Raw genomic sequence first — 13,085 nt, forward strand, 5'->3', positions numbered from 1 at the left:
CCTCAGGCCCAGTCTGAGGAAGCCCAAGCCCGAGACTTGGACCCAAGACTCATGAATTCGAGACCTGCGTATTCGAGACCATGAATCCGAGACTTGTGTATCTGAGACCATGAAATTCGAGACCCCCTTAGCCGAGACCGTGAAGTCCGAGATTAACTCAGGACATACAGGTCTCGGTAAAGGGAATAACTCTGATATCCTAAAAGATGTTGTTTTTAATAAATAAGTAATCTTGTTATTTATTAAGGTATCATATTTTTTTACAATCCAAATCCTACATATATCAATGAAGATATGTCAATTGATATCTAAAATCACAAAAGCGATCGAGTCCCACTCGGACGCTTTAATTTAGCATGGCCTAAAAGTTACAAGGTTGATCCTCTGATCTCAGGCCACTAAAATCACGGAGCAACTAACAAACATGATCCTTCATTCAAATGTTTGTTTAGTTGATATCAAGGGATAAGATTCCTGAATGTGTGGGAAATCAAATTCTCTCCCTGCCTATAAATACAAGTCATATTATCAAAGCAAAGGTAATCACAACTCTCGTTATCTGAGCTTTGTAGTTGTTGCTAATATCATTTCTCTTTCCCATTCTGACTTAGGCATCAGAGTGTTCATGCCGGCTCACCCCCGGTTACTTCGATTCTTCTTTATTCTTTGTTGTGCAGTTCAAATCATTCATACGTTGGTCAAATCAAGCTTGTCAGGCGAGCCACATCATCATACAGAAAATTGTGCATCAACAGTTTGGCACCGTCTGTGGGAACCCTAATTTTCATTAGTTCTTACCGTCTACTAATCCAGTATGGTGGGTACTCGGGCAAATGCAGCAACTTCCAGCGCACCACCACCCAATTTAGCAGAATTCATGAAGCTGATGACCGAGTTCATGAAGGCTCTGGAGAAGCAGAATGAAGACCTGGCTATAAGGCTCACAGCTGCGGAAGGCCGTAATAGCCAGAGGGACCAAGAGCATGAGGAAAGGCGAGCAAAAAGGCATGAAGAAAGGCGCAAGAGGGAAAGGCGTGTTGAAATCCGCAATGGAAAGCGGATTGCCGGTTCCCATCGTGATGAAGAAGCGAGTTCAGTTCAAGCTAGCCATCATACTACTGTCCAGAATGAAGAGCGTCGTGAGTAGGAGAACCCAGAGAGGTCTCAGCATACTAGGCCTCGAAGGGAGCAACCTCATGTTGAAATGAGACCCAGATGAGTGCTGACATGGTAGATCTCAAAAGGAAGTACAAGGAGCTAACTCGCAAGCTGACTGCCAAAGAAGATAAAAGCCTTGGAGGAGAGCTTATGGACAACACCGACCTGCCTTTCACCGATCGAGTATTGAGTTTTCCTTTGCCTGACAACTTCAAAATGCCTCGTGTCAAGGAGTTTGACGGCAATGGCGACCCTTCTAAACATATCGAAAGCATCCGCGCTCACTTTTCCCTTCACAGGTTTCTGGATGAAATCGTATGCAGAATCTTTCCCCTCACCGTAGAAGGAGTTGCTCAGGATTGGTTCGCCAGATTGCCCGCCAAATCGGTGGATAATTTCAAAGAACTCGGACGCCGCTTTTTGAGTCAATTACTAGCAACCCGGAAGAGGAAGAAACACTCCGCCTGTTTACTATTCCTTCGTCAGGGAAATGAGGAAAGGGCTTGAAGGATTTCATGCTCAGGTTTAATAAAGAAAAGCTGCTGGTGGAGAATCCAGGTGATCAAACGGTGTTATCCGCATTATGGCATGGGGTTCGGCCGAATGGGCGTCTAATGGCCGAAGTATCAAAGAGTTTGACAGAGATAACTCTTCGCGAGTTCATCAAAAAGACAGAGGAGTATATTAATCAAGAGAAAATGATTAAGGCTCTAACGAAAGGTCAGGAGGAAGAAGACCGAGAAGAGGATGTCAAAAAGGAGCTACCTGCAACGTTTACTCCAAAGGAAGGGAAATTCCAGAAGAAAGTAGCAAAGAAGACTATACCAACCTTTCCAAAGATAGAACCACGGAGCCGCGAAGATAGAAGGTTTACGCCTTTGAATGCCGGGGTCAATGAAGTGTTTATGGAAATTAGAAGAGACCCAACCTTCAGGTGGCCGAGTAAGTTAAGGGGTGATTCGAGAAAGCGAGATCGAATGAAGTTCTGCGAATACCATAATGATCATAGGCATTTGACAGAAGATTGTATAACCTTACGACAGGAGATCGAAACCTTCATCAGAAATGGAAGGCTTGTGAGGTTCCTTGCAGAAGAAAGGAATCGGGACGCAGTTCACCAATAGCCCCTCCTGTTAGATGCAAACTGAGACGTTGGAGGACGAGAGCCGAGATGCGATTGGGAGGATGGCCCAAGAGAGGATCCAAGACCCCCTCGGGGCCAAGGTGTGGTAGGCAAAATCCACATTATTGCCGGAGGAATAACTGGTGGAGGACAGTCCAACTCGGCCAGAAAGGCTTATGCAAGAAAGGCACAGACTAAAGAGGTCTTTACGGTGCGAAGACCTTCTAAAATTTCAAAGAAGGATTCAATGATTCTTTCTTTCTCGGAAGAGGATGCTAGGGGGAAATGCAGCCACATGACGATCCATTAGTAGTGGCAGTGACAGTGGCCAACCATATGATCCATAGAATTTTGGTGAACAATGGGAGTTCGGCTGATGTCCTGTACTGGCCGGTCTTCAAAGAAATGGGTATTGATCTTGATAGGATAAAACCATTTAGTTTCCCACTGGTCGGATTCGCAGGGGAGCAAGTCCAGCCAATTTGCATCATTTCACTCCCTATAACAGCAGGGACAACACAAAAGCAGAAGACTGTAATGGTAGATTTCCTGATTATTGACCGACCCGGTGCCTATAATGCCATCATCGGTCGGCCTGCTTTGAATTAGTTGAAGGTCGTAACTTCAACATACCACTTGATGATGAAGTTCCCGACGGAAGAAGGAGTCGAAGAAGTAAAGGGAGATCAGACTTAGGCGAGAAGATGTTACAATACATCTCTCAAGAAGGCCTCGGATCCGACTCTTATAATAATCGGTACAGTAGGAGGCAGAGGCAGAAATGAGTCAAAAGGAGCGCCAGCCGAGCCCTTAAAAGAAGTGGAGGTTAGTCAAGACAAAGTTTTAAAGATTGGGACACAGATCAGTCCCAAAGTCCGAGACAGTCTCATCGCTTTCTTGCAACGAAACTTAGAAGTTTTCGCATGGACCCATGAAGATATGCCTGGAATTAGCCCTGAAGACATTCTCCACCAACTCAATGTGGACTCGAGTATGAAGCTAGTCAAGCAAAAGAGGAGGAAGTTCGCTCCGGAGTGGAATATGGCAATAGCTGAGGAAGTAGAGAAGCTTCTCAAGGCCCAATTCACTGAGAAAGTTTTTTATCCTAATCGGTTAGCCAATGTAGTATTGGTCAAAAAATCCAATGGGAAATGGAAGATGTGCGTGGATTTCACTAACCTCAATAAAGCTTGCCCAAAAGACAGATTTTCATTATTTCGCATCGATGCATTGGTGGACTCAACTGCTGGGTATGGCTTACTCAGCTTCATGGACGCCTTCTCTGGTTACAACCAGATATACATGCATTCAGAAGATCATGAGAAAACTGCGTTCATAACTGACCGAGGCCTGTACTGTTATAAAGTCATGCCCTTCGGTTTGAAGAATGCAAGGGCAACGTATCAGAGGCTGGTAAACAAGATGTTCCGAGACCAGATCGGACGCAATATGGGGGTATACGTCAATGACATGCTAGTCAAGAGTGTGCTGCCACAAGACCATGTACTCGACTTGCAAGAGACGTTTGCAACCTTGAGGAAATACGGGATGAAGTTGAATCCTTCAAAATGTGCGTTTGGAGTCTCATCGGGAAAGTTCCTCGGTTACATGGTATCAAGCCGAGGAATAGAAGCTAATCCTGAGAAGATACAAGATGTCTTAGACATGCAGTCTCCACAAAATTTGAAGCAGCTCCAGCAATTGACGAGAAAGATAGCGGCACTAAATCGGTTTATTTCAAGGTCAACCGATAAGTGCCTTCCATTTTTTAAAGTCTTGCGAAAGGCTTTTGAATGGACTGATGAATGTGAAGAAGCCTTTGGACAGCTAAAGAAGTATCTAACGAGCTCACCTTTGTTAAGTCAGACAATACCCGGAGAAATACTATATTTATATTTAGTCGTGTCTCCAACGGCTGTCAGCGCTGCACTAATCCGAGAAGAAGAAAGAATTCAGAAGCCTGTATGCTTTATAAGCAGAGCATTGAGAGGCATTGAAGAGAGATACCCTCAGGTGGAGAAACTGGCTTTCGCCTTGATTATAGCATTAAGAATACTCCGACCTTACTTTCAAGCTCATACTATCAGGGTATTGACCGAATACCCTTTGAAGAAAGTTTTAAGAAAGCTAGATCTATCGGAAAGATTAGCTAACTGGGCAATTGAGCTGGGAGAGTTCGACATTGAGTTTTTCCCTCGAAATTCTCTCAAGGGTCAAGCACTAGTTCACACATCATCTTTTTCATACCCAGGCAATGTGGGACATCACAATCACCCCCTCTTAGGGTCCAGCGTCCTCGCTGGCGACCCTCATGGGCTTATGCATGCTCCCCCCATCTCAGGCTGGGCTATGGCTTTGATACCACTTGTAACGACCCAGGGAAAAGCGCTAGCCACATCTGCGCTATTACCCCAAAATGACTAGTCATTTTTGGGAAATAGCGCAGATGTGGCTAGCGCTTTTTTCTGGGTTGTTACAAGTGGTATCAGAGTTGCCTAGTAACGCCAGGTCATGTGGTACTGAAGCACTGCATGATGTGACCCTGACGAAGACTTCAGGAATTTAAGAGTGGGAGTTTGTAACACTCCGGTCCCATATTGGGAAGATGAGAAGAAGCCCACATAGAGTGTGTGGTTTATAAAGATAGTCACGGGTGCTAAGTCTCACATTGCCTATTTACTAGGTGAAAGGGCTTTATAATAAATTTTAAGGAAACTCCAAATTGACTAGTCCTTTTAAGGTAATAGCGCAGATGTGGTTAGCGCTTTTCCCTGGGTCGTTACAAATACCATTTGTAATACCTCACCTCAATGACACACAATATTGTCTGCTTTTGGCTCCCCCAAACCTGCCAGACTTCCCAAAAGGTCACCCATCCTGATACTACTCCAGCAGAAGCACGCTTAACTGTGGAGTTATGATAGGATCATAAGGCAATACCTCTAGAATGTTTCTTAGAAAAAATATAAAATAAAACTCTTTGAATTAAATTAAATTAAATTAGTCATGACCAAATCCGACGCCCTTCTTTGGCTCTTTCTCATGCTCTTTTTCTCAACCACAAGTTATTATTTTATTATTAATCATTTATGAGAAATGTTATTCGGTGTCTATCCATTTGATTTGAATCTATCTCACTCTACTTTTCTCATTATTTAATTATTATTTTTTATTATTTTATTTCGTTCACCGCATGCAGTTTTCAGAACCATCCCCCAAAGCAAATGAACAAGCAAGCTTCAAATAGAAACAAAGAAGAAAGAACAGATGCTCCAATATCAGCCGTCGATGATGCTAAAATTTGACTTCAAAGTTCCAACAAAGACAATCGGAGGGTGATAATAATCATAAAACATTTGTACACGTACGCATTAGATCCACGAAAGAAAAGTTTCCTTCTAGACGATGTTTCCTGCTTGCAACGTCGAAGGTGGTGTGAAACCAAGTGTTTTCTTCTTTTTGACATTCTGAAATGAAATTCAAATTCCTCTTCGATCTCTCTATATATATATCTTTCCACTGCCTCTTCCACTCTCATCCTTTCACAAATTCAAAACCTTCTTCCTTCTCTTCTCTTGTGCTTCCGCAACATTTTCATAGCTATTCTGATTTTTGACGCTCAGTTGTTATCCATGGCGACCCCATGCGAAGGAGTTTCCTCCGCATTGGAGCTTATTAAGCTTCACTTGCTCGGTGAGGCCTCTCCAGTGGGTAGTTTTGTGTCTCAATCCCTGTCCGACTCTGTCGGTTCCCAAGCTTCGAGCTCCGGCTCTTCCATGGCAATCCCAGACCCATTCAGCTCCGACGACTTCTTCGACTTCACCTTCGACGCTGATTTCTTCCAATTCCAAGCAAACCCAGAAATAATCGACCTCACTACGCCCAAATCCCTCACCTCAACCTCGCAATCGACCGACGGGTGCTTCGAATCTGAAGCGAAATCTTCGTTGGTGGATCTCAGAGCTTCCCAAACCCAACCCAACAGCAGTTGTTCCTTTGAATTCGAGTCGGGGTCTCCAACGAATCGGAAACCGGCGCTGAAGATCTCGCTCCCGGCCAAAAGCAAAACAGAGTGGATCCAATTTGGGAACCCGAATGCCCAATCCGAACCGTCGCTGCCCGTACAGGAAAACCCAAGTGTTGAAGTGAAAAAGCACTACAGAGGGGTCCGACAAAGGCCGTGGGGCAAGTACGCGGCGGAGATCCGAGACCCCAACCGTCGCGGCTCGCGCGTGTGGCTGGGGACCTTCGACACGGCTATCGATGCCGCCAAGGCCTACGACAGAGCCGCGTTCAAGCTCCGCGGCTCAAAAGCCATCCTCAACTTCCCACTCGAAGCCGGGAAGTTAGAAACGAAGGCCACATCTGGCGAGAGAAAACGGCGTCGTGAGGAGGAGGAAGCAGCGAAGGAGACGGTGGTGGTGAAGAAGGAGAGGTCGATAGAGTCCCACCAAAACACCGCTAGTTCTAGTTCTAGTTGTGCGGGGGATATACCTTTGACGCCGTCGAGTTGGACGTGGGTGTGGGAGTGTGATGTTAAAGGCGTTTTCAGCGTTCCTCCGTTGTCTCCGTTGTCCCCTCACTTGCCGTTTGGATTTACACAGCTTATGGTTGTATGATTGTTTTGATTTCTGGTGGATATGTTATCAAATTCCTTTATTTTTTATTTTTCACATATAATCGATTCTCTTTGTGCATTATTACATCAGAAAAGTTTCGAATTAAAAAAGAAAAAGAAAAAAAAGAAGGTATTACAAGCATTGAGATGTCGAAGGTGGTAACTTCGTTTGCATGGTACGTAAAGTTTCGACAATCCATTGAACAAAGCTTATAAGTTACAAAGGTTATGGGGATTGAACTTGAAGTTGTATCAGACTTCAGACACAACCGAGGATTAAGATTCAAAATAAAGAAAAAAACAACTTAAAGACTATTATTCTAGATGAGTCGTACGACATCTACGTTTTCACATATAGGAAAAATTAAAATAAAAACAGTGAATTTTTTTGCATATTAAAAGAAAGCTATATAGAAGAAGATCGTATATTTAATGGGAAATTTCACTTAATATTCTTGAATTATTATGCATTTTGAAAAGACTTTTTAAATTAAAAAAATTTTCAATTTTTTTCCCTAAACTTTCAATTTGGTGCATTGTGCCCATTCCGTCAGATTTTAAACGTTAAAAGTGATAAAAATGACTTTTATACTCTTAACTTTTTTTTATAAAATTTCAAATTTACACTTAATTTCAAATTAAATTTTTTTTTTAAAAAAAAAAGAAAATCAAATGGTAATTTGGTCTTTTTAATCATTTTCGTTAGGAATTAACGATTGAATTTGACGGAGGGGGTCAATTGAATCAACTTGAAAGTTCAGGGGGTTGAATTGAGAGTTTTTAAAATTTGTGGAGCCTTCTCAAAATGTATGGTAATTCAGGAGTCTAAAATAAAGTTTTCTCATATTTATTTGAGAATCAACTATACACAAACCAACTTTTTATTATTATTATTTAGTGGGGTTGGGTCACATGTGGTTTCTTACTGGCTGTGTCCCTTGTCATTGGTTTCGAGCGACTATGTGCTATTATGATCAAGTTCAAATAAGGTAGTCATAGTTGGTTGGCTCTCCTACCTTTTTTTTAATTAGTAAAATGGGTCCAATCAGAATAAGAAATACAATTAGAATGAATGTTATTACCGTGCACAATAATTAATGAATAATATAGAATTAAAAAGAGAGAGATTAAGAAAGAGAGTCGAAACACAGATTTAACATGGTTCGACAATTTGCCTACATTAAAATCGCTACATTCACTTTACTCCTGTCTACTTGGCCTTCCACTGGTATCAATATGAGCCACCAGTTCCAACAATGAGATCAAACAATTGATACTAGATATTACAAAAAAAAAAGAAATCAGCAAGGTATGAATGGCAAGAGATTCTAGCCCTTGATAAATACTGTACTTCAGTGAGGTTAATTAAGGTGATGTGATTTATTGAGGAAATTATATTTATCACTCAATTTATAATGTTTCTTTTCAAACTTTAAAATATTGTAATGTATCTCCAAAAACTATAAGGGCCTTTCACTTCACCCTTACCCTTTGTTGCTGATAAGATTAATTTGGACCACGAATGCATAAAATGTCCATTATGCCCTCCATGATATGTGTAAAAATACAATTTTGCCCTTGGGCCTTTCACAACTATTTTTCATACCCACCCGCCCCATTTGGCCAGCCTTATAAATTGGGTGGAGAAACGTCATTTTTGCTAAGAAAAATGTTACATGCAACGTCATTCTCACATTCTATATGACATGACAGTAAACTTTACTTTTGGATCCAAAATTCAATAATAATTCATTCAAAACGTAAAATTAATTTTCACCACCTCGTAGTAGCGGGAGTGAAAGTGAGACTGTGAGTGTGTTTAACATTTATCTTTTGCCATAATTTATGACTCTTGTTTTGTAGAGTTCATCGTTGTCATCCTAACCGTTTCAAATTTACTTCTTCATTATTCAAAGACGAGCACATGGTTCGAAGTTGACTGAAAAACTTTGTGCATGCACACTAAACCTGTTGAAAATTAAAGATTTTCAGTGGGAAGATGGGAGTTAGTGATATAAATTGTTGGATGGTGGCTGCAATCTGCCGAGAAGGGTGGAGGTTGTTGGGTGGTGGTAGACATAATATGAATATTATTATTTGTTTATTTAAATTGGATTGCATTTTCAGGATCAATATACTTCACTTTCCCACCTCCATACACTATATTTTATAGTGGTCTTCTTGATCTATAGGCTGGAATTTTTAGGATATATAAACTAATTTTTTCAATTCTCAACAAATTATGTTTGGCTCATACAAAAAATTACCATATATTTCTTATATTTTTATATAATGAGAAAATTATCTAATCAGCACCGAAGTGGTCTATTACGAGAGTCATGTGACCTAATTAGGAATGCAACAACAAAACAGCCACCAATGAGGGCATGTCACATGGCCAATAATGATGATAAATCTGCTATAAAAAGTCGATAGACCCGAGTAAAAAATGGGACTTTCGTCTCCTCTTGGACACTATTTTCACTTTTCTAACAATATTCTCCTAAGCTATACTAACTTAAGCATACCTATGTCCTACCACAGTACTGCTCCGACGAACTCTTATGCTAAACTTTTCTTTGCTTGCACATATTTTTTTTCGTTACCTCGACACGCAGCCATTAGAATTGTTCAACTCCGCTCAGCTCATTTTCTTATAACCTCACATGTAGTCGAGAGAGTAACATTGTCAAGCTTATTATAAAATAAAAAATAAAAACTTTGTCAAGCTAATTATGTTGACCCAAAACCACAGGTGGAATTTTATTTATTGCCGCGAGGCAGAGGAAATAGTCAATGGTCGCCGTTGTATAATTCATTTCCTTGGTCTTCAACTGTCTCAACCACCAATTTTTTTTTTTTTTTAAAAAAAAATTTCTATTAAAAATAAAAAATAGTTTGACTACGTCAACCTAATTAAGGCTTTTTTAATTTTTATTTTATGCATAATGATTTATATAACAAACACGTCGGTGTTATAATATTATAAAATATAATTAAAATAATATTTAAACAGTATATATATATTATAATACTGATGTGCACATTGTTCATGCACACCGATATTATATAAATTACTACTCTTATTTTACATATATATATATATATATATATATATATATAAATGAAATATTTCTTAGAGTGGGAGCAAGTGAAGTGAAAGTAGTGAAAGCTTCATTTCACTTACTCCCAATGATGATTTAAACTAAGTCCAAGAGTTTACCAAGTCTTAAACATGGGTTAAATTAGTGATCAAGCCATGCCCCACAACTATATTCATGTCTATTTGTGGTAATATTGCATGTGATCCAATGGCTTTTAACCTATCATTTCACTTGGAATAGCATAAAGTTTTGTAACACATTTATCTTAACTTTTTTAAAAAATAAAAAAATAAAAAAATTCAAAAAGGGTAGGCCGAAAAGACCATAATAGCTTCTACTCGCTGAGAACCTCTATGCTTCCTCAAGTCCGAATGAGCCATAACTTGACCCAGCTTTATCAAGGCATCAATGAGACTTCAAAAATACTAATATTAATGAGACTTATGTGGAGATTCTCTATTACGTAGATTCGAACTTACACTCTAGTATATGCTCACCACCGCCCTCGCTAGTTAAATTTTAGGTTAATTAGCATGTAGTGATTGGTTTAGGGGTCAACCCCATTAGTTACTAAGGATCAAAGCACTAACCTAGTCTATGCGAATTTTGGGCCTTAGATGGTGCTTTTTAGAGTTTCAAATTTGACTTCTTGAACCAGGAAAAAGAAAAAAAAAAAAAAACAATCAGCCTTGTCATCTTTTTATCCAAGAACAAATTTGAAAAGAACCAAAATTTGCTAGTTTCAAACTTCTTTGACTAGTCAACGTGCACTTGTAAACCCACGTGTTCAAGTTATTCTACTACATTTCTCTTCTTTCTAGAAGCTACAAATTATTTTGAGTTTGTTCAAAATTGCGTCAAAAGTTTAGAAGTGTTTTTATTGCATAAAAAGTTATATAAAGTTAAAAATAGACCGATTGGATAAAATACTCAAACGTACTTTTGAATTTTTTGAATGGTAAAAGACCAAAATATGGAAAAAGCTTGAAAATTCATCCAAAATAGACCTCAATATGTAGCAGAAAAACAACCAACAAACAACAATACTTTATAATATAAACATTGCAAAACTTGTAGTGTTAGTTCATCAAGCCAACAATAAATATAAATCAATCTTCAGCAAATAAAAATATGATATATATATATATATATATATATATATAACGAAGAAAAAAAACCCTTCCACCAAGGAAAAAACCGCTCTAAGGTAGTCAGACGTAGGATTCCACTAATATAAAGAATAACTAACTACAATACATATAGTAAACCTTACTGCCTATTAACTTTACCATACACTATTGTAGGACGGCGGGCTCCTCACGTGCCTCTGCTCCAACTCCCTGTTGGTCATATTTTCAAATAGTGAATCCTTACCAATCTCCAGTGCTAGACTTTGTGTCGTTTTTAATTTGTGCAATCACAACACCTTGTGTAGTATCATGCAATGCCCTTGGACCCTAATCTCTTACTAACTCTCTAGGAGTTTCTCGAAAATTTTGTATGACTGGGAGATAAATCTTTAGAGGGAAAACTGTCATTTAAATAGACAAACTTTTAATTGTTTGACTAAAAAAGTTCTTGATGGATATTTGGTATTGTGAAATTGGAGTAATCTCTTACCACATTGTTCGCAAACCACATTTACATTATCACATCAAAATGACTAGTCAATTTGGAACTTATCTAAAATTCCTTATAAAGCTCAGTTTTATCTAGTAACTAGGTAATGTGAGACTTAACACTCATAACTATTTTTATAAATCACTCATTTTATGTGAGCTACTCCTCATCTTCCCAATATGAGACCGGAGTGTTACAAACTCTCCCTTTTAAACTACTGACGTTCTCGTGAGAGCCACATCAATCATGCAATGATATAGTATCACATGGCCTGACGTTATTATGTGGCTCTAATACCATTTGTTACGACTTGTTGGGTCATGGATTAGCCCACTATTTATTCAACAGTCCTCAGGCCCAGTCTGAGGAAGCCCAAGCCCGAGACCTGGACCCAAGACTGTTGAATCCGAGACCTGCGTATCCGAGACCATGAATCCGAGACTTGCGTATCCGAGACCATGAAATCCGAGACCCCCTTAGCCAAGACCGCGAAGTCCGAGATTAACTCAGGACATACAGGTCTCGGTAAAGGGAAGAACTCCGATATCCTGAAAGATGCTGCTTTTAATAAATAAGTAATCTTGTTATTTATTAAGGTGTCATATCTTTTTACAATCCAGATCCTACATATATCAATGAAGATATGTTAGTTGATATCTAAGATCACAAAAGCGATCGAGTCCCACTCGGACGCTCTAATTTAGCATGGCCTAAAAGTTACAAGGCTAATCCTCTAATCTCAGGCCACTAAAATCATGGAGCAACTAATAAACATGATCCTTCATTCAAATGTTTGTTCAGCTGATATCAAGGGATAAGATTCCTGAATGTGTGGAAAATCAAATTCTTTCCCTGCCTATAAATACAAGTCATATTATCAAAGCAAAGGTAATCACAACTCTCGTTATCTAAGCTTTGTAGTTGTTGCTAATATCCCTTCTCTTCCCCATTCTGACTTAGGCATTGGAGTGTTCATGCCGGCTCACCCTCGGTCACTTCGATCCTTCTTTATTCTTTGTTGTGCAGTTCAAATCATTCGTGCGTTGGTCAAATCAAGCTTGTTAGGTGTGCCACGTCATCATATAGAAAACTGTGCATCAACAGTTTGGCGCCGTCTGTGAGAACCCTGATTTTCATCAGTTCTTACCGGCCACTAATCCAGTATGGTGAGTACTCGGGCAACTGCAGCAGCTTCCAGTGCACCACCATCCAATTTAGTAGAATTGATGAAGCTGATGACCGAGTCCATGAAGCCTCTGGAGAAGCAGAATGAAGACCTGGCTATAAGGCTCACAGCTGCTAAAGGCCGTAATAGCCAGAGGAACCAAGAGCGTGAGGAAAGGCGAGCAAAAAGGCGTGAAGAGAGGCTCGAGAGGGAAAGGCGTGCTGAAATCCACGATGGAAAGCGGATTGCCGGTTCCCATCGTGATGAAGAAGCGAGTTTAGTTCAAGCCAACCATCA

The 13,085-nt window shown here is 39.9% G+C and overlaps 2 protein-coding genes across 2 annotated transcripts; both read left to right on the forward strand.

The window, feature by feature from the left end:
• Window positions 1-1,673: 1,673 nt before the first annotated feature.
• On the forward strand, window positions 1,674-2,282 carry LOC132174044 (uncharacterized). Its single transcript, XM_059585757.1, has one exon. It carries the CDS (start codon window positions 1,674-1,676, stop codon window positions 2,280-2,282), a length of 609 nt encoding a protein of 202 aa, XP_059441740.1.
• Window positions 2,283-5,557: 3,275 nt separating this feature from the next.
• On the forward strand, window positions 5,558-6,947 carry LOC132175128 (ethylene-responsive transcription factor 5-like). Its single transcript, XM_059586965.1, has one exon. The coding sequence runs from the start codon at window positions 5,914-5,916 to the stop codon at window positions 6,898-6,900; it is 987 nt and encodes a 328-aa protein (XP_059442948.1). The 5' UTR covers window positions 5,558-5,913; the 3' UTR covers window positions 6,901-6,947.
• The last annotated feature ends 6,138 nt before the right edge of the window (window positions 6,948-13,085 follow it).

Source organism: Corylus avellana, chromosome ca3 (assembly GCF_901000735.1).
Source record: "Corylus avellana chromosome ca3, CavTom2PMs-1.0".
NCBI classification, from domain to species: domain Eukaryota; kingdom Viridiplantae; phylum Streptophyta; class Magnoliopsida; order Fagales; family Betulaceae; genus Corylus; species Corylus avellana.

What these genes read in the sequence shown, in the direction of transcription:
- LOC132174044 (XM_059585757.1), top strand. Translation starts at nt 1,674, where the DNA reads ATGCTCAGGTTTAATAAAGAAAAGCTGCTGGTGGAGAATCCAGGTGAT.
- LOC132175128 (XM_059586965.1), top strand. Translation starts at nt 5,914, where the DNA reads ATGGCGACCCCATGCGAAGGAGTTTCCTCCGCATTGGAGCTTATTAAG.